Below are 24,885 nucleotides of genomic sequence, written 5' to 3'. Positions count from 1 at the left end.
CAGCACTTGGGGCCAGAGCACATGTGGGGTGAACACCCTCAGTTAGAACGAGCCCCCCACCCCAGACTCCTAATCACCAGCCACTCTCATAGCTCTCCCCTTCCAGGAATCTTATTCTCTCTCTCTCTCTCTCTCTCTCTCTCTCTCTCTCTCTCTCTCTCTCTCTCTCTCTCTCACACACACACACACACACACACACACACACACACTGGCCCTTACTCTCCCACAGCCTGGCTTTCAAAGCCCCTCTATGTCCACTGTCTCACGACAACAGTGGACAAGGTTCAGAGCACTTTCTCAGGTTATTTCTCAGCTCCTAAACCAGCAAGCAGCCAGTGGCTGCCAGGAAAAAGAGAACACAGCTGTCCAGCCTTGAGGCACAAGGAGGCCAGGTCCTCATCTGAGGACTCCATAGTGTACATTCCACAATGACATCCCTGCTGTCCTTACTCTTGGTTGTGCTAGGATTCCAACTAAAACTAGCATTGCAGGTGGGCGAGATGGTTAGAGGGTCACTGCTTTTCCAGAGTACCTGGGTTTAATTTCTGGTACCCACAGGGTAACTCCCAGCTACCTGTAGCTCCAGTTCTGAGAAATTTAATGTCCCTTCTGTCCTCCAAGGGCACTAAGCACACATATTGTACACAGACATACATGCCAACAAAGCACCCATACACACACAACAAAAAAACTTAGAAAATTAGCCAAATTAGTAAAAGAAGTATTGCAGAACAGAGGTGGGGTTATTATTAGCCCAAGGACCACACTGTAGAAGTGATGGACTGCACGGTGGCCTCTGAGACACCTGGAGTCAGGACCTTCAACAGCACTGGGCCTCTCAGACCCTCACATCTTTGTCCTGCAAGCTGTAGCTACTTCTATGGGTGGCCAGCCTTGTCCCTGAGAGTTTTCCTCTAGGCACAGAGTGACCCAGGAGGAAGGCACTGTGTCTGGGGACTGGAGGTCTACAGAGTGTGGAGTGGGAGTCTCCACTGAGGACTCCTCCCTGGAGACAAGGGCAGGCAGATCTCAGTCATTCCTGAATAGTTGGAGCTGGGAAAACAATGAACAGGGGACGCGGTTCTGCACTAAAGCCGCAGTCTGTGCTGGGCAGTGATGGCGCAGGCCTTTAATCCCAGAGCTCAGAGTTCAAGGTCTACAGAGAGAGTTCCAGGACAGCCAGGGCTACAAAGAGAAACCCTGTCTTGGAAAAACAAAAACAACCCACACTTTGCTGTGAACACTTCAATAAGGTGAGCTGAGCAATCAATGGAAGAGAGGTTCTATAGGATACAGCAGAGACACCCAAAGATGACTTGGAAAAGCCAGCAAGGTGCAAGGTGAGCCTGTGGGCAAATAATACGAGGCTTGAGTACTGAGACAAGCAAGGGAAAAGCATCTCTGAACAAAACAGTTAGTGTGTGTATGATGCTATAAAGAAAAGCAAAATAAAAGGAAGGTGGAGCTCCGGTACCCAGGACATGGTGAGCCGGGGTGGGAACTTGAGTTTGAAAAGTCGTGGAAGGACAGAAGACAATGGCCCCGTCCTACTGTAACTCCTTGAGCCCCGGATACAGGGATAGGTCCAAGTGAGGAGGAAGCACACATACCAGTGAGGAGAACCTGTGGAAGCAGTCGAACTGCCGGATATCTCAGTCCCTACAATCGAAAAAGTAACGAGAAGCACAGAGAAGAATGAGGGTTAGTGAGGATGGGGAGGAACTGGAGCCCTTGGAACTCTTGGTGCGGATGTAAACGGCACAGCAGTTCCTTAAAAAGTGAAAACCCTGCCGCGACCAGAGAGAGGGCTCAGTGCTCATAAGTACTGGCTGCTCTTGCAGAGGACCCAAGTTTGGATCCCAGACCCACACAGTCAGTCACAATCATCTGTAACCCCAGTTCTGGGAGATTTGATGCCCTCTTCTGAACCCCACAGGCACCTACACTCACACGTGCACACTCACACACAGACGTGCATGCACTGTGCAAAACTCATGAAGGCACATGCATACGCACATAAAAATAAATAAGCCAGGCGGTGGTGGCGCACACCTTTAATTCCAAGCACTCAGGAGGCAGAGGCAGGTGGATCTCTGTGAGTTCAAGGCTAGCTTGAGCTAGCTCCAGGACAGCCAAGGTTACACAAAGAAACCCTGTCCCAAATAAATAAATAAATCGTGTGTGTGTGTGTGTATGTATACTTTTCAGTGGTTTATTTTTATTTTATGTGCACTGGTGCTTTACCTGCATATATGTCTCTGTGGGGGTGGCAGATCTTCTGAAACTGGAGTTACAGACAGTCGTGTAGGTGCTGAGAATTGAGCTTGGGTCCTTTGGAAGAGCAGCCAAATGTTGCTTAATGGCTGAGTCATCTCTCCAGTCCCCAAAAAATAAAATAAAATTAATAATTTTTTTTAAAAAAATGGAAAGCATACAGAGAAACCCTGTCTCGAAAATCAAAAAAAAAAAAAAATGGAAAGCAGAGCATTCCAAAAGTTATATATGTACGTGCCCACATTCATATCAGTATTATGGCAACTAAAGCAGACTCCATGTACCCATGAGTGGATAGGTAAGGAAACCAACATACGCACACAGATGAACCTGGAGAACATGCTCAGTGAAATAAGCCTGACACATGCGATTCCATTTTATAAGAGTGAGTGTTCAAAATTACAGAGCTGCTGCTGCAGATGTAGCCCAGCGCTCAAGTGCTTGTCCAGTGTTGACAGCTCCGTGGCCCAGATCTCCAGAACCTCCCATAAAGCTGAGTACGGTAGTGCATGCAGGTAATACCTGGTACAGAACAAGGGTCAGGAGAATCCGACATTCAAGGTCATCCTTAGCTACACAGGTAGTTCAAGGTCACCTGGGATACAGAAGACCCCATCTCAAAAAATTACACAGGGAGACAGACATCAGAACGGTATTTACCAGAAGACGGGGATATGTTAGAGTATTATTCCTTCATATGTGGAGTTTGTATTTTACAAGATGAAGAGTTATGGAAATAAACATGGCACTGACACTATGTTGTCCAACATAATGAATAACAACACGGAACTATTCAATTACAGAGTTATGACAGTAAAATTGGTGTTTATGCATGCGACCAACCAAAACTGGGGGGAAATGACTTGTGAAAACACCCCCAAAACTCCTGACAGAGTACTTACAGGAACCGAGGTGTGTGTCAAGCAAAGAAGGTAGACTGGGGAGGGGATGACCTGAGGGTTGTGGTCCCCACTGCGCTGGTAACGTAAGGGAAGAGGGTTTCCAAGAGGACTTTGGTGACAAGGACATGGCCCTCTTCTGGCTTCTCCTTAGGTCTCAGACTTTCCATCAGCAAAACCCAGTATAGAAACCTGGCCACCAGGGCCTGGGGACTACCGAGGAGAGGTTCAATTCGTGCTTCGGGAGAGCCAGAGAGGCAGAAGGAGGTTTCTTCGCATCCTCCAGGTAAAAATGCTGAATGTGTTCCCTTACCCCACAGTCTGGGGTGCGGGTAAAAATCCCTGGAGGATCATTCTACCTGGCTTTCCAGAAGAAAAGGGCCTCTGAAGGGGAGAAACAGCGAAGGACAGAAAGGGTTCATTACCATATTCTTAAGGTTTAGCATCCAAAACACACACACACACACACACACACACACACACACACGCAGAGATCACACAAGTTATTGGGGAAGACAACGAAGCTGAGGAAACAGGGAAGGGAAGGAGTGGGGCGGCCCTCAGGACAAGTCAGGGAGACCTCGACCCTGCCCCTTCCTCCCCTTATGCCGCCCCCTCAACAGCCTCCATCACAAGGTCTTGGCCGGTGCTCTGGCTCACACATCCCAGCTCTCCACTCATTAGCCTCTGTTCCGCTGGTCTGTTTCTGGCCTTGTCACTCTAAGACCATCCTGTGTGTGGCCTCACTATGAGTGTCCCTCAACCTTCTCCGGCGCTCCAGCACAATCCTGGTTGCAGTCCACATCCATGTTCGTCCGTGTCCCTCTGTCTCCATGCCTGTCTTTCTCCATCCTGCTGGCCTCCTCTCTGCTTGTCTCCCTCTCCACCACTGCCTCTCTCTCCTCTGCGTTTCATCCTTGTCTCAATCTATATATCCCTCTTTCTCTGTCCCTACCACAGGGTCTGTCCCCTTTTCTTTCGGTCTCCTCTCCATACCCACATCCCCTCCCTGTCCCTATCCCAGGTTCTATCACTCGTCTCTTTCTAGTCCTTGCCTCCATCCATCCCCCCCCCCCCACTCCAGGGCAGCCTCTGCAGTCCTCGCAGGGATAGGACCTAGCTGGGGGCGGGGCTGAGGGGCCAGATCGGAATAATTTGGTTATCGGAGAGAATTGAATTAACTTCTTCACACCAGCACCGCGGAGTCTGCCTCCCTAGCTTCCACGGGGCCGCAGGTGGGAGGCCCAGGGACGAGGTCGGGACCCTCCTGCTGGGCATGATGTGTCTGGGCCAGATTGGGGTAGGATAAGGGACTCTCGGGATGGGGTCCCGCGCAGCCCCGCCTGCTCCTCGGGAGCCCTAAGAGGGAGACAGAAGCCCTTTAGGGTGGGGGGGGCCCCCGGGGCGGCCAGGGGCGGGGTCTGGGCCGCTGAGGCCCCGCCCCGCGGAGTTCGCCCCGCCCCGCCCCCTCCTCGGGGTCCTGCGCGTTAAAAGGCGCGCGGGCTGGCCGTACTGCACTTGCGTTGCACCCGGGCAGAGTGCGGGCCGCGACGGGGCGGGCGGACTCTCGGGTGCTCAGAGCGGGTCTCAGGTCCTCTGCGCCTGGAGCTCGAATCCCCCATTCCGAACTCCACCAAACCCGGGACCCCGACCCCGACCCGGCCGGCCCGGCCCCCGCCCCCGCCCCCTCGGGCCAATGGACTACTCCTACCTCAATTCGTACGACTCGTGCGTGGCGGCCATGGAGGCGTCCGCCTACGGCGACTTCGGCGCCTGCAGCCAGCCTGGCGGCTTCCAATACAGTCCCCTGCGGCCTGCCTTCCCCGCCGCGGGGCCACCTTGCCCCGCGCTCGGCTCCTCCAACTGTGCGCTTGGCGCCCTACGCGACCACCAGCCAGCGCCCTACTCGGCAGGTGAGCGCAGTCCCGTCCCAACCCTACCTCCAAATCCCACGGAACTCCCACTCCCTGCCCTACTCTGCAAGTGAATGTGACTGTACCCACAAGCCGCCTCCTACCATGCCCCTGGCTGGACCCTCCAATGTACTTTGAGAACCCCAGTAATAGGAGTTTCTTCTTGGCAGGGATGAGCTGCACCCTCTTGTCCCTTTTTCTCCATGCCAAATCCCTACCCTGTGCTTTTCGAATGAAAGAAACAGGTCCAGTCCTGGGTCTTTAGTTAGCCCCCCCCTTCCCATCTACAAAGGCGACCACCGAACCTCTCCATCCCCCATATCCTCGTATCCTCGGAATGGACTTGACGCTCAGTCCGGTCAACTCTCATCCTTACCACCTGTGTCCTAGATGATGCCACCCTCAGCAAAGATCCCTGCTGCAGCTGAGCTGTAAGATGGGGCCCTTTCTAGAGCCCTTAGACCTGTCCTGCTTGGGCCCAAATCTACGGCACCACCAAAAATCGGTTCCCAAAGCCACAGAAAAGAAAGGAGCCTCTATCATTGAGCCACTTTCCTTTCTACGCTTCCTCCCAACCTGGACTAGCTACAGCCCAACAAAACCCAGGGGTAGATCCTCCACCTTCATTCAAGTCCTTTGATCCAAGCAAGTCCCTGTCCCAACCCTCAACATCACCTAGCCCTTCTGTTAAGAGTCTCAGCCTGCCCCACCCGGTTCCTCATCCCTTATCTCTTGGCCTCCTGGGAAGATCATGGAACCCAAAAGGAAGTCTGTGGCTTGATGGGAAAATAAGTACTTGAATTTAGGGAAATAGGAGCCAAAATGGGGGTGGGAAGATTCCTGGACTGGACAAGGATGAGGATTGCAGAAATGGAAACAGAAAATAGGGAGATAGACTCCCGAGAAAAGGATTTTTGAGACTGTGGGTGGGATAAGGTAGAGAGAAACGGATGGGAGAGAAATGGGCACACAGAGTTGGGAGACGGATAAGAACCAGGTGGTGGGGATACGAATTATGGAGGAGAGGGAGCAAAAGAGTTGGGAAAAGAGATAAACCGGAGGGAGACAAAAATGGTGTGTTGGAGACAAGGGTTTGGAAGATGAGACAAAGAAGGTGATTGAGGAACCCCAAGAAAAATATGGAGACTTAAACCAGGGATTTGGAGATGGTATCTGCACGGGGTACAGGGGCTCGGATAGGATTTAGAGGAGATGGGACATAGAGAAGGCGACTGGGTGGAATAAAGGGGGCAAGGAAAATAGCACAATTTGGATAGGAGGGAATAAGACCCCTCCTCAGTGCGTACAAAGAAAACAGTGACCCAGAAGGGGAAAGTTGAAGAGAGATTCAGATGGAGGAAGATGAAAAAGTGGAGGAAATATCTGGAGAAGAATGACGATCAGGGATGAGAGGCAGAACTGAGGAAATAAAGATTGGGAAGGAGAGACGGAAACGGTACACAGCAGAGCCAGCGGCGGCGTACACCCAGCAGGAGCGTCTCAAGGCCCAGGATTGGATAGCAGGGAGACTTTGGTGCTGATGAGATCTAGCAGACATACCCGGCTCATGTGATCAGAGAACAGGGCCTGAAGTCCCGCAGGGAGGGTGCCAGAGGAGAAACACCACCGTGGAGGTGGGAGGGCTTGGCAGAAGGTGGAGGGGATATGGACATTAAACCCTTGATTGGGGTTTCTGGCTTGTTTCAGGGAACGCTTAAGCCCCAGGTCTCCCTACACTTTGGCTGGAGACTGTTGAGGAACAAATAGCCAAGAGAGAGGGGTTTTATGTGATTTCCACTAGGGCAGGATACAGGATCTGGGGGACTGAGATCAGCTTCTCACGCACTCCACTTTTATTGCCCCTGCCTTCCTTGCACGCACCCCCGCAGTGCCCTACAAGTTCTTCCCGGAGCCGTCGGGCCTGCATGAGAAACGCAAGCAGCGGCGTATCCGCACAACGTTCACGAGTGCGCAGCTCAAGGAGTTGGAGCGCGTCTTCGCCGAGACCCACTACCCCGACATTTACACACGCGAGGAACTGGCACTCAAGATCGACCTCACTGAGGCTCGCGTGCAGGTGCGTGGATGCACACACGTGCTGTGCACGCGTTTGCTAGAGGAGGGTACAGCTTGCAAGCCAAGACAGTTTAGTTGTGGCTGAACAACCAGGAGAAGCAGCGGGTCGGGACTTGAGCTCTCAAAGACCGAAACTGGGTAGCTTCAATTTGCTTCCTACACTTCCGCGTGTCCCGCCCCATCCCATCCCGTCCCATCCCGTCCCACCACCACCACCCCGCTAAGTCGGAGGTTGAGAATTTTTACTCTGAAGCCAGGAAGCAAGGCTACCGGGTACTGACGGTAGACGCCAGGATCTGGCCAATCAGTATTTCTAGATGAAGGACCCAGCATCTCAGTTTGGACTCCTGAGTCAGTAAAGTTTTAAGTTTGGGGCGGCTGCAGGGAGGACCAGAGAGGCCTGGGTATGCAAATTCCAACTGGCCCTTTTTGACATTGGCACCTTGTACAAAAGGCTCCCTAGGGCCCCGACCCACTCTTCACTATCTTAGAATGCTCCAGGTGAATGCCCAGCTTCCTAAAAAGTATGCCTAGGGTCCTAAGATTGACAGCCGAGTCCCCTCCAGGAGACCAAAATACAGGAAGGCAGCAGGGTCTGCGGGTGAGCAGATCGGTAAGAACAAAAACCTAAGGGCCTGGAGGAAGGGACTCCAGACGCGGGAAGAAAGGACCGGGCGCCGAGGGAGTGGTGGAGGGCGGGGCGGAAGGCTGTGGACCTCCGACTGGTTGGGATCCGTTAACGATCCTTTCTGGACCGGGGGCTGAAGTGCTCCCTGTGACCGTCCTGTGGGTTTGATTGGCCCCTGTGCCCACAGGTCTGGTTCCAGAACCGCCGGGCCAAGTTCCGCAAACAGGAGCGTGCGGCCAGCGCCAAAGGCGCGGCGGGAGCAACAGGAGCCAAGAAGGGCGAGGCGCGCTGCTCGTCTGAGGACGACGACTCCAAAGAGTCCACGTGCAGTCCCACGCCCGACAGCACCGCGTCTTTGCCGCCACCGCCCGCACCCAGCCTAGCCAGCCCGCGCCTGAGCCCCAGCCCTCTACCCGCCGCGCTGGGCTCCGGGCCCGGGCCCCAGCCACTCAAGGGGGCATTGTGGGCGGGGGTAGGAGGCGGCGGGGGCGGCGGGCCCGGAGCAGGAGCAGCAGAGCTGCTTAAGGCTTGGCAGCCAGCGGAGCCCGGCCCCGGGCCCTTTTCTGGAGTTCTGTCTTCTTTTCACCGAAAGCCCGGCCCCACCCTGAAGACAAACCTCTTCTAGCCGCGGGCGTTTGGAGGCACCCAGCCTGCCCCAAGAGACACCCCTACCCTACTGGACCCGACAGTCTCTCCCTATCCCGGCCGCCTGCCTGGAAGTCTCCCGGTCCCTCCCTCTTTCCAGTGGCTGATCCCTAGATGTGGCCTCCCCTTCGTTGTAAAACAAGCCAGGGTCACTCGTCCTTACCCACCTGCATCCAGCGGAGGAGTACCCACACCGGGATGCCCCTTCCAGGGCGCCCAGAAGCCCTTTCTTGCTTGGCTTTCTTCGGAACCGGGATCAAATTACACCTGTCCCTCATACAGTGCCCAATCTTAAAGGGTCTTAAAAAGCCGAATTGGCAGTTCCTACTTTCCAGCTACCTGGGCCAGCCACTCCTTAAAATCAGCAACCTGAAGGGTCCCACTGCCAGTCACCTCCCATCCCTAGCCAGTCTGGTGCAGAGGATAGACACACACTACAGGGGAAGGGCTGTCTGGGAATGGCACAAAGTGGTTTTCCTTTTCCCTTAGTTTTTTTTCTTTGAAAAAACTTGTTATTTATTAAGGTGGTTTTGCTCAATCCAAATAAAACTTAATTTATTGAAGACACCAAGCTGGCAACTTTTCCAAGTTCCCAAGATAGGATAAACTGTTGGCAAAAACCCTGCCCCCGAATGCGGTGACAACCATGGAGGCTCCCTCCCTCTCTACCACAGACTGCCACGTGTTCCCTGGGCCAGGGCAAGACGGACCAGAGGTGCAGCCAGAAGTAAGCAAATTCGCATTTTAAGGCCGAGGTCCTGCCCCACCCCAATAAAATTAATGTGCCCTCCCTCCCCAAAACCCACACAGAAAAACTTAAATAAACCCAGCCCAGTTCTGGGCTCTTCCTTCATTTCCGGACAAAGTCCCCAGAGTAGGAGTTGCAGGGAAGAACTTCCCCTGTGGTTCAGGTCCGAGGGAGGGAAGTGGAAACATCGATGGAAGTGGGGAACAGGATGTGCCCAACTGCACCCCATGTACCACCCAGAGGCTGGGGGTGTCCACACCGGAGTAGCCAGCGCGCTTCATTATCCCCACAGGCTACTAAACTCCCGGACCCCGGCCCTAAAAGCTAGACAGGGAGCACTTTGTCCTAATTAGAGCATCCCAAACAATTGGGCAGTAGGGAACACTGGTCCCCAATAAATAGACATAGATGCACTGTCACACCCTGCAAACTTTTTAACCCCTGGTTGCATATGCCCTTCCCAAAGGGGAAAGACCTCTCTGCTTTTGCAGCTTGGCAGCATCTCTATCACTTGCTGAGCTGCAGGGTGTCCAGAAGAAGGCGCTTGTGAGCAGGATCCTGCACCCCAGCTTCCTCCAGGTCTTCCTCAGTGATATCACTGCAGGAGTTAAGAGAAGTTGGGAGATGGGATAGGAGGTCCTAGCGCCCCCGCAGTCCCACCCTTGAGGCCCAGACACCCCACCCTATCCACCTCCAGCCCCGCCCCCACCTGAGAAACTCCAGGTCGTCCCAGCCATTGTGCACCAGGCCCTCCTCATAGCGTTCCAAACCGATGGCCCGCAGCCAGGCACCCATGCCCGCCTCTCCCAGCCCGCTGGCCCGCCCGCCCTGCGGGCACGGAGCCTGAGGGAATACAGCATGTTAGGGGGAGATCTAAGGGTGGCTCCTCACAGAAACACATGCTCTAAGGAGAAAAGCAAGGAATGAAGCTGGCCCATGTGCCCCCCAAAAAGGCCCATTATCCAGCTACAAGCAAAGGGAGTTGTGAACCCCAGTGAGTTGAGTGACAGGATGAAGGAACACTGCCCACCAGGTACACACAGCCAGCTAGCTCTGGTCTACACACCTCCTCTGCCAAGTCTTCCTGGATGCTCTCTCGGATGCAGGGTGGAGGGAAGCTGAGGGGACGGCCATAGTCGGAGGGCCCTCGAGGAGGCTGCAATTCCAAGGGGCTGGGGAGCAGTGCTGAGCGTCCAGGCCCAGGAACATAATCTACCTCACTGAGTGTTTTGGCCATCTGCAGTACTGAGCAAGACCGGTCATCCCCGCTTGCAACTTCCCCCAAAAAAGTACTGGCAGGTGAGGTGCCTGGGGGTAGTGGTGGCCTCGGATGGGCCTTGGGAGGTGGTGGACCACGGGCCTCACCACCGCTTCGGCCCCTGACCGCTGGCACTGACAAAGGATCCAGGCTAGGAGGCAGGAAGATGGCTGAGTCCGGCAGTGGTGGAGGTGGAAAATCTGGAGGAGGCAGTGTGCCCCCAGAATCCTCATCTGATGAGCTTCCCTCTCCTGCACGAGCAGTCCGGTGGCGCCCGAGCTGTGGAGCAGGCACTGTGATGGCCACTTTGTTCTTGGTGGCAGGGGGGACAGGGGCCCTGGCAAGTGAAGGTGGCTCCAGGGGCAGCAATTGATGGGGGACCCCTTCCAGGACATAGTAGGCAGGGTTGTTGAAGCTGTTCTTGGGTGGGAGAGCTGCCACACCTTCCAGCTCAGCTGTCCCCTCCGGCTTCAACCTAGTTTGGGAGCAGGAAAACTTTCAGGACCCAAAGTGAAGACAATGGGGTACAGGGGAGGGAGCTGGGAAAAAGCAACCAGGGTCCTGGTCCCAGACTTGCACATGACCTTGAGTAGTCACTGGCTCACTCTGAGCTCTTGATTTCCTGATCTCTAAGATGGGAGGGTAAGTGTGGAAGGCAAAACCCTAACCCTCCTCACTTGCTCATTCTCAGATCCTTTATGCTTTTATAACTGAAACTTGAGCGGAAATGGGTGGGATGGGTGATAAAAGTCCTGGTAAGGGTGACCAAAGAGATCAGAAAGCCTCCAGAACAGGTGAGGACCCTCCTGCAGAATCCTACCCAGGTTCAGGTTGGTGTTTTACCTGTTAGTTCCCCATTAGACAAGCCCTCACGATTTAGCCCAGGTTAACCTCAAATTCTCAATCCTCCTGCCTTAGTCTTTCTGGGTTCTGAGAGTGGTGTATGCCAAGATGCCCAGGTCCAGGACATTGCTATGTGGGAGGAAGTTTCCAGGCCCATTAAGTTTGGAAGACTTATTAAATTTTCTTATCCACATTCTCAGAACCTTTGCTAATACTTATGTACATGGTACAAACTAACGGAAACTATAAAGAAGAATGAACCATTTCCAGTGGTATCTTTCGTTAAGTACAGCCTCATAGCGTGGACTCTGAGAAATCTCAGGGTGAGCCGGGGCCTTCTCCAAACAACTTCAAGCTTTGTCTGTTTTTGTTTCTCTTGGCTGATGCACTCATTTGTAGCTGAAAATGACTGTGAACGCCTAATCCTCCTGCCCCATCTCCAAACACTGAGATTACAGGCACAGCAATGGACCACAGCAGCATCAGGGAATCGCAAGCTTCTCCTCTCACCTGGGGTTCAAGGGCTCCTCTCTAGGGGCCGCTCGGGGAGGGGCCGGGGGCCTGCCAGTTGGTGGTGGCTTTTCAGGCTCTTCAAATAACTTGGAGAGTGGACAGGGGGCCTCTGTGGAAGCTGGTTTGCGGCTCCCAGATCTGCCGGGAGGACAGAGAGGGAAGATGATACGGAGCTGCCAGGAGCTCCCAAGTGTCCTTCTTGTGATACTCAGGATAACCCTAGCTCACCTGTGTTCCTGGCTGCCTCGGGACACTGAAGGAGCCTTGCTTTTGGCTCCTGTTTCATCCTTATCAATGCTGATCCATTCTGGGAAAACACAGAGAAGGAAACGTAGCAAGGACTTGGAGACCTGGGTCTTAGGAACAGTAAGGGGCACCGGGAGTATCTAGTTCCTTCCCAGCTGACCCTCAGGGCAGACCCACTCAGTCATAGCTGCAGAACCTTCGAGTACCACAAGACTCCAGCATGCTGCCACCCTGGGTCTACCCCCCTACACCTGGCCCACACCACCACCTCGCATGCCCCACACCCTGCCCAATGGAGCCCCCACCATAGAGCCGCTCACGGGTGCCCAAGCGCTCTGTGGGCACCCGCACCTTCATGGAGCCACGGATGTTGCCTGTCTCCTCTCCGCGGTGGGACAGGAAGGTCAGGAACTGCTGGGCCGTGCTGCCGATCATGGATTTGAGCGCGACCACACACTCTCCTGAGGAGGAGATACAACACACCAACAAACTGCCAGGCGTTTCTAAGGCACTACCTGGTTCCCTGTACCCCTGGGTACCTCTTGTCCCTCACCATAGGATTCATAGCCATCCATGGACTTGACTGTGAGCAGGAGATGCTGGTCCTGCAGGTACTCAATGTCAGCCAGAATTGGCTTAAGCTGAGGAACAGAGGCCCAGTGAGGAGCTGTGCCCTAAACACCCACCATGTCCTTCCCACAGCAATGGGGGCCCCACTCACCCCTTGCCCTAAGGCTTGTTCATGCTCACTCTTAAAGACACAGCCCTGCATGGCCTTTAACGGCATTTAACATCACTTTAATTAATTTTCTGTGCCATCAATGGATAATACTAGACATTTATCAAAGGTTCAGAAAGTATTTGTTAAACAAATGAACAAACAATCTACAACTTGGTCCCACAGCTCCCAAAGATGCAACTGTCTATCCTTACTTGTGTCCGAAAGCACACACACACCCGCTAGGCCTTGCTCTACGTCTACAAGTCTGGGCCCTTCCTACAGCCTCACCGTGGGCAGCTGGCGGGAGGACCACTGCACTCTGAGGAAACTGATGTTGTCACTGCTCTGAGCGTCATTCTCGAAGCTCTTCTTGTACTCTGGGGTGAAGGTGGGAGGACCCAGCTGAAGGGCTGACCACTCTGAGCAGCCTTCGGCACCCCACTCTCTCTTGGCCCGCAGCTACTAATGGCCCCCTCTGACCTTCCAAGCAGGTAGAATAGAACTCAATGAAGAACTTGGTGCGGCTGGCTGTCTTCACAATGGCCTCAATGCTCTCAAACTCAATGTAGGCCTGGTCCGAGGTCTTAGAGAGCCCTAAGGGAGCAAAGGAAGAACTGTAAGCAAAAGGGTCAGGATACTGAGCTTAGGAAAGAAAATGAGGGGCCCTGGCAGATCAGACGACAAGGCAAAAAGCAGTCTCCCAGTCCTAAGCCAACAGAGAAATCTACAAACCCAAACCCAGGGCAAAAAGACATGCCAAGCATGAAAAGTTCATGTCAGAGGGTATGGGGACCACAGTGCCAACACTACACCACACCTACAGGCATACTTAGAGCATATGTGTGACAGATACAGACACGGCCTCACATATCATAGGTTCAGAAATGCCCCTGCACTCACACAAACACACCGAAATACGTGATGATCAAGCCCATCACATCCCTAGGCCCTCCCACACGTCTCCACATCAGGACAGGCACCTTTCTTGGAGATGAACTGGGAAGTAACTCCAACCTCAAATGTCCCAAACACAGGAGAATGGTCGCTGGTGACGATGTCATCAGTGCAACCTATTCAAGGGGACAGGAATAGGGGCTCGAGAGAATTATTCCTGGTCTCTGTACCACTTCCCAAAAGAGGGCTGAGGCAGGACAGTGACCACCAGTACCTCCCATCACCCTTGCCCAAGGCTCTGACCATAGGAATTGCACATGATGTGGGTTTCAGGATAGGATTTCCATAGAATCCGGTCACACCATGAAGGCACATTGGTCCGGACCTGTAACAGGAGTGGCAATGTGGTTAGCCCCGTCAGCAGGGAATTGCAATATGGGTTCCACCCAGAGCTGACAAAACCCTACTCCTTTTCTATTACTGAACCCAGCACCTGCCTTCTTCCTTGGATTCCCAAAATAGCCAACATCACCCCCAAAGGCCTCAGGGAAGCCATATAAAGTAGTAATTGCAAGACCCAGATCTTTGACATCCCATCTCCTAACTCCCGGAAAGCAGAGGGAGGGGTCCCCCAATCTATATTTTTCACTCACCCCCGTTGGCTTCTGCTTGTGCCAAGCATATGTGTCCCTGGAGCCCCGCTCGTAACGGTATGTGGGTGGGAAAGATATCTCCTCCTCGCCTAAAGAGAGCAGAGGGCACATGAAGTCCATGGCTCCAAGGATCCGGGAGTATTTCAAGCCGTGGGGTCATCACTGAACACCGCCAGGCCCTCACTCACTGAATCGAAGGAAGACCTTGTGCTTCTCCCGCTCCAGGTTGAGCTGGTCCACCCTGAGCAGGGGCTCAAACTCTCTCCTACTAATGTAGTTCAGGATCTCCTGGGGTGCAGATATAAACACCCGAGGCTTGCCTCTCAAGGAGAACCATGCAAGCCTCCCTCCTAATGCCCTCCTTCACAGCCACCCTCCGGGCCCTGCTGGCACCTGGATATCCATGTCTAGGCGGTAGTTAAGGTCCCCAAACCAGAAGAGATGAGTGAATCGCAGAGAGATGTCAAAGGCACTGAGCTGCCGATCACCCAACGAGAGCAGGCGCAGAATGTCTAGATAGTTCTGGTTACGCCTACAGTAGAGGGGCAAGGCAGATATCCAGAGTCAGAAAGGAGGCAGAGCATAAAAGTGATAGTCGTTGGTGTCAGGGATGGGCAGGGTTGAGGGTCCCTACAGATGGAGAAAGCACAGAGGGACAAGGCCACGGTCAGGCATAGACAAGAGGGGTCCTGAGAAGATGGGAGGTCTCTGGGAACAGGAACGAGAGAAGTCAAAGTCTGGGCAATGGGAAAAGGGTTTCAGGAAACAGGAGGATAAGAAAAGAGATATGAGAAGAGTCTCTCACCGGGTCGTCTTCTCATTTCCTGAGGTGAGATGGCAGTTCACGAAGCCAAATGAGGTGCCATTGAACATGAAGGAAACACCCACAGCTCCCTTGTTCCCTGTCAGGACAAGAAAAAGAAGGCTGAAGAAGGACCATATAAAGAGGAATCCCAACTGTCCTCTATCTCTCCAAAGAGTAGTCAGCATCCTTCCTTCCTCAGGACAGACAGACACACACGAACACACACACCTTCACTAGGAGTCTCCCTTGGGACTGGGAGAGATTTAGAATGAGAACATACAAAGTTAAAAGTGTCTCATACGAGAGAAAACTGAAACCAGGCAGAATGGGGGGACCCTGAAAAGGACCCTCGCGCCCACTCCTGCTCACCCAGGGTGTTGGCGATGCCGGTCTTCACACTGGAAGTGCTGACGTGGCTGATGCGGTTCTCGTGCTCTGGCTTGACCAGCACTGCCACCTTGATGTTCCACAGTGACTGCATGGCAATCTACGGGAAGAACGGGGGTGATGCTTGCCCAGGTCAAGGTCTCTGGCTGCATTCCGCAGCCTATCATCTACACTGTAAACAAGAACAGCATCCCTCCCCATGGCATGAATAACTCATAAAATTCAACTTTAGTCTCCCAAAGGAAACATCAGGACTGAGGGAAATTCATGTGAACAGTACTCCCCAGGGTCAGCCAAGAAATCAAACAGAAAACACACGTCTGTGGGAACAAGAGACCAGGAAAGAAAGCCCCCTCACCGGGCGGTAGTCCAGATCTGTGAGCTCCTTGAGGCCCCCACGCAGCAGATCCAGCCACTCTCTGTCACCCACTGAGTTCTCCTGGGTCCCAAAGACATAGATATCATGGGGTATAGTCACTGTGACCTCATCCAGGGCCTTCCCCAGTCCCTTTGATGTGAACCAAGATGTCACGTTTTTTGGAGGTGGTACACTTCCTGGAGGGGGGGCAGCAAGAATTAGAGGAGTGGGTCATGCCCCAGTCCCAGGCCAGCCTCCTCCCCGACTATAACCCCGGGCCTGACCCATGTTCCAGGTGCCTATGAAGACAGAAATCATGTCTGGCTCGTCCTGCTTGGAATGCTTGTTCTTCATGAGCTGCAGAAGCTGGCAGAAGGCTTCCCGCTTCTGGGGGCAGTGGCAGGGGGAACACAGCAGCCAGTCAGGAGCAGTATGCACTCACCAGTCCTACCCTTGCACAGGGATGCCCTGATTTGTGGCAGGTATCTTTTTTTTGGGGGGGGGGGGGGGTTCGAGACAGGGTTTCTCTGTAGCTTTGGAGCCTGTCCTGGAACTAGCTCTGTAGACCAGGCTGGTCTCGAACTCACAGAGATCCGCCTGCCTCTGCCTCCCGAGTGCTGGGATTAAAGGCGTGCGCCACCATCGCCCGGCTGTGGCAGGTATCTTGAGAGAAGGGTCATGCCTGAGTTCTTCCCACCATACACACACTATGAAAGGACTAGCAATTGCTTCCTGAATACTGATCAAAAATGAGTATTTGAATCCAACCTCGGGCTACCTATTGTCAATACACACCCTACCAAAAGTAACAGGCCTGTACCTCATATTCCAGTAGGAGATATCCTCTGGAGACTCCAGTAGCCCCCAATACCCTGGCACAGGCAGCAACTCACCCGGGCACTGACAAAGATAAAGTCCTTGCGCTGGGTCCGATCTTTCTCCTTTTCAAACACAACACCCAACTTGTTCTGCACACGCTGGGATTTAATGAGCTGGCGGACTGGGGGAACGAAAGAGGAGTCACACAAACCTGTGCCATCAAGCTGCCCACCTCTCCCAACTCTGCCTCTAGCTTACTTCGGTCATGTGTGAAGGTTGTCCAGTCCTCCTGGGAGTCACGCTGTCTCCTCAGCAGCACCAGCCTCCCACCCTCCACATCCACGCTCAGTGTGAACTTCTGGGACTTCCCAATCTTGGTCAGATCACCCAGCGTCACATCTAGCTTCACCTGTAAGACAGGAACGGAAAGGCTGCCGACAAGACCTTAGATGGATGGTGCCCCCTTCGCCTCCAGCGCCTTCTGTGCTGTGTGGCCCCCGTCTGCCATGTACCTCAAAGGCCTGCACAGGGATGGTCTTGGCCTTTCGTGTGGGAGGCTGCAGTGGAGCAGGGGGTGCTGTGGAGCTCATGTCCTGCAGTGCCTTTAGGGCCTGGAGGGGTAGGGCAAGGTGAGGTAAGGAGACGTGCTGACGATGTATAGGGCAGGCCCCAGGATGCCGGGTAAGTGTCTGCAGGGGCAAGTAAGGGCAGGCCAGTCCACCTTCTTCTGGATGCCTGACAGGAAGTCCTTTAGCACAGACAGCTTCAGCACAAGGCTCTCCAACTCTTGCTCTCCAGTCTGTGGTAAGCTCTGAGAGGAGAAAAATAAGGGTGGTACACAAGTTCCTAAGCAGAAGGCCCATGTGCAGCTCCAAGGTATGCCCCACCTCCTGGAGGCCGCCCTCCAGTCCCACCTGCTGCTGCAGAAGGCGAGTCACCATGGGCGAGCTCTGCTGGTCAAACACCTTTGACAGGATCTCCAGACCTGACAGGACCTTGTCCACTTCGCTAGGGGAGACACAGAAGTCAGACTCTGTACCCTGACCGTCACTTAGGGAACATGGCACTGAGCGTAGCATTTCCACCTTCAGTGCAGCGGAAGAGGTCAGGATACCTGTGCAGCCTTCGGCATGAGGTGACAAGGGTACGGGTCAGGTGGGGCAAATTGCTGGCTCCGCCTCGTACAGCCTCCAGGTCCAGCCCGTAGCTGCCCTTCAGATACTCATGTGACACAGTGCTGAGCCCATTGGGGGTGCTTCCAGGAGAGACAAGAGTCAGAGGAGGTCCTCCTGACTGCCAAAGCACCCCTGCTCCATCCAGCACATCAGATACTGGAGGCAGCTAGAGGGGAATATGCCAGAGTTTCTGTCTCTGGAGTCGAGATGGGATAGGATCCCAGGAAGGAGGCTTGGACAGTCAAATGGGAAAACAATTCTCAGAGAAGGGGCTTCCTGCTCAGCAGGGGGACTGGGAGGGTCTTACCTCTCGGCTGCTGGGGTCGCAGGGGTCTCAGGGGGTTGCAGGGGGCTGCTGGGCCCAACAGGGGCAGAAATGCTCGTAGAGCCAGAGCGTGGGGGCAGTGGGGGCTTCTCATCCTCCACATCTGTGGACAGGGAACAGTGGGACAGCAGCTGAGACTGTGTCATGTGACAGGGCTATGCCAGGGCCGTCAGAGACGTCCACAGACAAGACATGGCCAGGGAGGGTGGGACTTCAAGGAGGTAGGGATGGGACGAAACAGGGAGAGTCAGGCCTGGCAAGGAGAGGATTTTCTTTTCCTCTTTGCAAGCATGTGAATACATGTTAGTGCGCATGTGTGCGTGCGTGTGTGTGTGTGCGCGCGCGCGTCTAGGCTTAAGACTGATGTTAAGTGGCTTCCTCCATCACACTTCACCTTATTTATAAACTGAAGGATTCCCTGCCCAAGGCCACCACACCTTCCCACCTTTTATGTCGGTTCTGGGGAACTGAACCCCACTCTCATCCCGACACCCACTGACCCACCTCTCCAGTCCAAGGAAGGGATTTCTCCAGCTGTAGGAGGAACAATACCTGAAGCGTCTCGATCGTCGGGCGGGTCTGGCTCTCTCTCCCCCTCCACGGGCAGCAGCAGGGCACAAACAAGACCCTGGTTGGGTTGGGCGTACAGGCCTATCAGCTCACCCAGGGTCTGGAACCGGCGCACAGGGACACCCTGTGAGGTCTGAAGCAACAAGGATGGCATCATCAGCCAGCAGGTCCCCAAGCCCGAGGCTAAACCAAAATTAGAGGTCACGGGTCTGAGCTCCTACCTGCACAGCCAGGAAGTCCTCTCCGTCTGGCAGAATGCGGTAAGTGTGTACATGCTTTTGATACCTAGTGCAAAGCAAGGACCAGAACCTGTCACCCCCAGGCTGGAGTCTGAATAGCAACGATTTCTTCTCCTTCTTCCTACTTACTCCTGTCACTAGGCTCAGCCTCTGGCCTTCTCTAAAACCACTTGTCCTGGCTGCACAGTGATAACGAAGGTGCAGCCAACTGCCACCCTCTTAGTATTGGCCACAGGAGCAGGACTAACCAGGCCCCCTCCCCACTCTCAGACCTACACAGCCTCCACACCCACCCACTGCAGGGCCTGAGAAGCAACAGGCAGCTAGCTCTTTTGTGGCCTCTACAGCTGTCTAAACAGCTCCTCTGGGCTGTGGTAGCAGTCTGGGCCCCCCGCCAGAGTAAAAGTCCTCAGAAGCCTGGTTAGCGCCTATCTGCATGCATGGGCAACGTGCTAACACACAGGTGAGGCTCCGTCTGTTTATGTTGGTGTCTGGCTCCACTGGAGCTGGATTGCCAGGGGCAATTTTACAGGGGATTGTGGGGGCATCGACCTAGGGCTCTGGCTTCTGTTTTTCTCAAGCATCAGAAAACTGGAATGACCCAAGGAGGATCCCTACGGAAGACTCAGCTTCTAGAAACCCCAAGCCAAGAGGGGTGCTGACAGATGGCGGCGGCAGCTGAGCAGGTAACAGCTGAGCCAGACACATACTAAGTGGGGGATGGAAGGCTCCTTTGGCCTCCACACCTCAAAGAGGTACTGGGGTCTCTGTCCATGCTGGGCAGAAGCAGGTGTAAGCTCCAGAGAGGACCAAACACCACAAGGTCATTTTCTCTCTAAGGCCAGCCTACCTGAGGTAGGGGAGTCACTTGGTGGTTTCTGGAGCTGTGTTTATAACAATAATAACTTCCTAGTAGCCAAACCCTGACTGTGTTATACACCCCACACTTCGTATTCACACTGTAAAGCAGATACTAATATTTCCATTTTCAAGATGAGAAAACTGGGGTTCAAAAGGAAAAATTATTCGCTCAAGGTACTAGAACAAACAAAAGGCAATACTATTGGCTAGTACCTAAAACCAGGGCAGGGCAGAGGCCAGTTTGTCTGCAGGGCAGGGGTGTGTCTTGAATGTTATTTGTGTACATGTGATGTGTATATAGGTAAGCATGGATTTGAGAAGCCTAAGAAATCCGCCCACTTCTGATCCCTTCTGCCAGGCTCCTGAATGCTATCCCTCCTCCACACACAAAACCCCTACATCACCAAATGCCTTCTCCTGACAATGGAACCAGGATCTCTCTTCATTGGGACAATAGTTCCTCAACCAGACAAGGGCCACAGCTGTCCCCTCCCACTCGGACAGCTGATCCAGCACCTGCCCCTGTCCCCTCCCTAATTAAGGGATCTGTTTAGAGGTGGCTAGGAGGCAGGACTCTTGAGATTTTCCTGGGCGTAAGAGATCTGGCTTTCGTCTCTCCACACTGAGTGGGCCTCTGACTTTGCAAAAGCCGAGATTTACAGGACCCCTCACTCAGCAGGTCAACTGTCTTGGCCAGAGTCCTCAGTGTCTGCACTACTAGCCGATGGAACCCCATAATCCTTTGTTGTCTTAGTTACTGCCAGATATGTAGCAGCATCTCTGTTTCTATCCACCAAATACCCACAGCCCCATCCCAAGTGTGACAATCAAAAATGGTCCCTGTAGGCTGGCCCAGTGTATTCCCAAAGATGTGGGGGGTAGACGGTGTGAGGAGTACAGAGGAAGTGGGGTTCTCACACGATCTCAACACAGCAGTGCCTGATGCTTCCTACAGAGGCCACTCAGTGTTGAACTGTGGAGCAGTACAGTTTAGCACTTGGGAGGCAGAGAGGCAGGTGGGTATCTGAGTTCAAGGTCAGCTGGTCTACAGAGTGAGGACAGCCAAGGCTACACAGAGAAACCTTGTCTCAAAAAAAAAAAAATGCAAAACAGAAAACACACACAGCTACCAGGTACAGCCGCAGTACCGGGCCCACTAAAAAGCCTGCCAAGTCTAGCTTACACTCAGTACTCATTCATGGCCAATTAACTAGAGCTCAATCCAAAGCCAAGACTCACTCATTGATTCCTGAAATGAAAGTGCTTTCCCACACAGCTTCACCCTGCTGCCTCCCCAAGTCCTCTCAACACCCACTATTCCACCCTACCCCAGAACCATATACAGCCGCAAACTCCTAAGGAATTGCTGGGCATCCAAACACTGATCCCTCTGCCCCCTACCGCCTACCACTAAATGTTTTTTAAAGAACTGCACGCACGTGAAACAAGCATTCTTTCCCCCGTTCATCTGAGGCACGGGCAGTCTAAGCACCTCGGCCACAGACTGCCAGCATTTCTTCCTATCACACCCACCAGGGCTTAAGAACTCTGGCCTCAGGCTCCAGAAACTGCTCTCAGACAGCAGGAAGTGCTTCCCTGTCTCCTTCCTCCACCCAGCAAGAAAGTCAAGGTCTCCTCTCGGGTGGAGGCGGGGCTGCAGCCCCACAGCTCCAGTCTCCCCACTACCACGATTACCACCACCACCAAGGAACACTCCGGCATAACCCGCCCTACTCACAGGACGCAGAGTGCGAAGGCCCCCGCCACGCTCTCGCTGTCTCGCACCAGGAAGCTGCCATCGCGGCCCGCCCGAGCCAGCAGCTCCTCCGCCGCAGCGCGGCTCAAGTCGCGGTGATACCAGGCAGGGGCCGGGCTTCCCAGCGCGCCCCCGGGGCCCGGCGCCCCACACACTGAGGCCATGGCCCGCCTAGGGCTCAGCGCCGCCGACGCCTGCCGCCCCGCGCCATCCGACCGGGAAAGCTTGGAGTCGAGGCGGGGGCCGTGCCCGGGTCCCGGGCCTGAGGATCCACCAGCCCGAGCGAGCCCGAGATCGGGGCTCCACGCCTGGCCGCACCGGCCGCCTCGAACTCAGCGCAGCCGCGGCCGCCAGCAGCGCCGGCCCCAACTTGAAGAGAAAGAAAGAAAAGTTTGTTCAGAGGCGGCGGGGGAGGGGCGGGAGCGACGCTAGGAGCCGGCCGGTCCCCTCCCCCTCTACTCGGCCCAGGGCCCAGGCCGCCCCTGCCCCCAACCTCTCAGCAAGGACGATGCACCCACAAGTCCTACAGGACTCGCACCTCCCCAAGCCCCGCAATTATCTTGTCCCCCACCTCAAGAAGATCCAGTTCCCCGGACCCAGTCCGGGACAATTTGAGAGTCCCAGATCTCCCCGGTGAATTAAACCCTTCCAACTCTTCGCAATGAGATGACCCTTAATCCCTATAAAAGTCTGATTCTACTACACGTCCTTTCTACTCGGCACCCCCACAGCTTTGCGGAATCAGGGTTCTCAAAGGAAGGCACCGGGATGAATCTCTCCAACAACTATCCCTATCATCCATGCGTACAAGTTTCCCCAACTCTTGTGGGGATCACGATCAGAGCCCCTTCGACCCGAACCCCTAAACTCCGGTCCCTGACACATCCCACAAGACCCCATCCAAAGAGATCCGATTACACACGCACGCGGTCCAATATCCTCAAGTTGCACACGCACGGGTCCCCGCAGGCCCTCCAAGCCTGGCAGAGCCCTTCCCCCATCCCCGCCAAGTTCCCTGGCACCACGCCCCACACCCGCAGTCCCAGCCAGGGGCACCCCTCCAGACCATCTAGAAAAAAGTTCCCTCAAGTCCCAGTGCCTCGGCCGCCTCGCACAGGCCCCACCTCTGGGGCGACTCGGGTGACTCCTAGCCGGGGAAAGCCGTCCCCGACTCCCCGAGGCCACTTAAGATGGCCATCCGCCGCCACCGCGCACCCCGCGCCTTCCGCCCCGCCCGAGCCCCGCCCCCGGAGCCCGGGCTGCCCCGCGCCCCGCCTCGCCCGCCCGCCCGCGTCCCGGTCCCCGCGCCGCGCGCCCGCAGAGTGACCTCGGGCCGCTCTCGGGTCTCCCCGCGTCCGGGCTTCCCGCTCTCGGCAACTGGGGTAGCGTTCCGAGGGCGGACTCGTGGAGGCTCTGCCTGTAAAGCTCGGGCCTGGCCCGCTGCGGGCGCTCCCGGACGGCGGCTATTTTTATTATTAATTAAGGAGTAAAGAAGGTGACAGCTGTGTAAACTGTAAAGCGCGACTGGGGACTGAACGGTATTATTAGCACCGGCCCCGCCTCGGCTAGCCCTCCGAGTCAACAAACTTGCGACTCGGCGGGCCAGGTGCGAGCGGGGAGCTCCGGAGACCCCGGTCGCCGCGACCTCCCATCCTCCCACCCCTGGGACGGAAAGGGGGAGCGGCGGGAGAAGATGGGGCGGAACCCAAACGGGGCTCTAGCCCGCCCCATTTTCCCCCTAAAAAAAGACCTGGACTGTGGCGGAGTCTCCCGGGATTTCTCTTCCTGCCCCGCCCCTCTGCCCCCTAGTTCCTTAAAGGCGCAGGCCTCCAGCCGTTCGTCTTCAGCCTCCAACTCCCGGGAGACTGCCTGAGCATCCCTTTAATCTAGGAGAGTACTTTCGCTTTGGTAAATTGAACCTGTTGACCCAGCCTGGGGTCAGCCCTGTGGAGTTTCCTCGGTTCCGAAGGCGTGTTGGCTGAACCCAGCCTGGAACAAAGCGTGGACGACGTGAAGAGGAGGTCTGTGGGGGCCTTCCTGACCAGATTACCTACCTGTTTCCCTGGTCCTGCCAGGGCTTAAATAAAACACTCATCCTCCAATCTGTATCCAACTGCTCCGGCCCCTTTTAGCGTGAGGAACTTAGGTGTGCCTCCTGTCGGGGGCACCCTGGTGTTACGGCCAGAGACCTAGACTATAGATCTGCAATTTGGGCTCTAGCCCCAACAACTGGTGTATTGGTCTCATACTTGTACCTCACAGAGGGTAACTGTCATAGGGATGTGGAGTTAGAGAAGTCCTCAAGGGAGGAAGAGAGGGCACAGCAGACCCAGAAATCAACTCAAGCTCAGATCCTGGAGGTGTGCAATGACTCAGCAAACAGGGGTCTTACTTGTCTATCTATAATCCTGACCCTCAGGAGGCAGAAGCACCATCTCTACCTATCTCTCCCTACTCTATCTCTTACGTTATAAGCAGCTTTCATGGTCTAGAGTTCCAGCCACCCAAGGCTACATAGGAGATCCGGCCTCAAAGAAAGAAAGAACAAGGAGGAAGAGAAAAAAGCTGTAACAACTCTCCAAAATCAATATCTACAGCCCCCGCGAGAACAGGCTGCTAAAGATTGGGTCTTTGGGATGAGACAGCTTAGAGGGTAAAGGTGTTTTGCCAAATCGGAAGACTTGAGTTGAATCCTAGGGACCCAGGTGTTGGAAGGAGAGAGCTCCTGCATGTTGTCCTGACTTTACAGCTGTGTCAAGACACCCGTGCAGCCAGACACGCGTGCACACCCTCCCCCCCCCCCCGAATAAATACAAATTAGTTTAAACACAGGACAGAGCTGCTTCTGCCTCGGGGAAGCCTGGAAAGGGTTTCTACGTTCAGCATCATCTGCAGGACACAGCACTGGGCAAATGCAAACTTGCATTTCCTCTGTCTCCTCAGTCGGGTTCCTAATGGACTCTCTTCCTCTATCTACATCATGGTAGGCAGTGTGAAGTTTTCCCCCTTCCTATTTCCAGTTTTCCCATTGTAAGCTGAGTACGGAGATAAGCAGACACATGATGGGAATAAGGAAATGTGTTTTTATTTTTGTTGGAGACAGTATCTCTCTCTATTTAAATTTATTTATTATGTATACAGGGTTCTGCCTGCATGTATGTCTGCGGGCCAGAAGAGGGCATCAGACCTCATTACAAATGGTTGTGGGCCACCATGTGGTTGGTGGGAATTGAACTCAGGACCTCTGGAAGAGCAACCAGTGCTCTTAACCGTTGAGCC

At 54.4% G+C, this 24,885-nt stretch overlaps 2 protein-coding genes across 3 annotated transcripts; one reads left to right on the top strand and one right to left on the bottom strand.

Moving 5' to 3' along the window:
* The first annotated feature begins 4,869 nt into the window (after positions 1–4,869).
* Positions 4,870–8,415, top strand: Phox2a (paired like homeobox 2A). The gene is made up of 3 exons (XM_057779810.1): positions 4,870–5,086; positions 6,976–7,163; positions 7,978–8,415. Exons 1-3 carry the CDS (start codon positions 4,870–4,872, stop codon positions 8,413–8,415), a joined length of 843 nt encoding a protein of 280 aa, XP_057635793.1.
* Positions 8,416–8,964: 549 nt separating this feature from the next.
* Inppl1 (inositol polyphosphate phosphatase like 1) lies at positions 8,965–23,075 on the bottom strand. Of its 2 annotated transcripts, none has more exons than XM_057778387.1 (29): positions 22,934–23,075; positions 21,589–21,975; positions 18,972–19,035; positions 18,733–18,883; positions 18,163–18,283; positions 17,795–17,935; positions 17,595–17,688; positions 17,402–17,491; positions 17,193–17,291; positions 16,939–17,089; positions 16,755–16,861; positions 16,146–16,248; positions 15,862–16,058; positions 15,486–15,603; positions 15,117–15,213; positions 14,705–14,843; positions 14,500–14,599; positions 14,312–14,400; positions 13,962–14,043; positions 13,745–13,834; positions 13,245–13,358; positions 13,053–13,141; positions 12,597–12,684; positions 12,349–12,504; positions 12,026–12,104; positions 11,795–11,935; positions 10,250–10,916; positions 9,893–10,026; positions 8,965–9,781 (listed from the first exon to the last, which is right to left on the bottom strand). In XM_057778387.1, the coding sequence occupies exons 2-29, from the start codon at positions 21,768–21,770 to the stop codon at positions 9,691–9,693; spliced, it is 3,774 nt and encodes a 1,257-aa protein (XP_057634370.1). In that variant the 5' UTR covers positions 21,771–21,975; positions 22,934–23,075; the 3' UTR covers positions 8,965–9,690. The 2 variants fall into 2 exon arrangements, with proteins under 2 accessions (XP_057634370.1, XP_057634371.1); XM_057778388.1 differs by lacking the exon at positions 22,934–23,075 and adding an exon at positions 22,731–22,820.
* Positions 23,076–24,885: the final 1,810 nt, after the last annotated feature.

Source organism: Chionomys nivalis, chromosome 8, assembly GCF_950005125.1.
Source record: "Chionomys nivalis chromosome 8, mChiNiv1.1, whole genome shotgun sequence".
In the NCBI taxonomy this organism is placed as follows: Eukaryota; Metazoa; Chordata; class Mammalia; order Rodentia; family Cricetidae; genus Chionomys; species Chionomys nivalis.
Note: the sequence above shows the minus strand (reverse complement) of the source record. Positions and strands in the feature narration are given on the sequence as shown.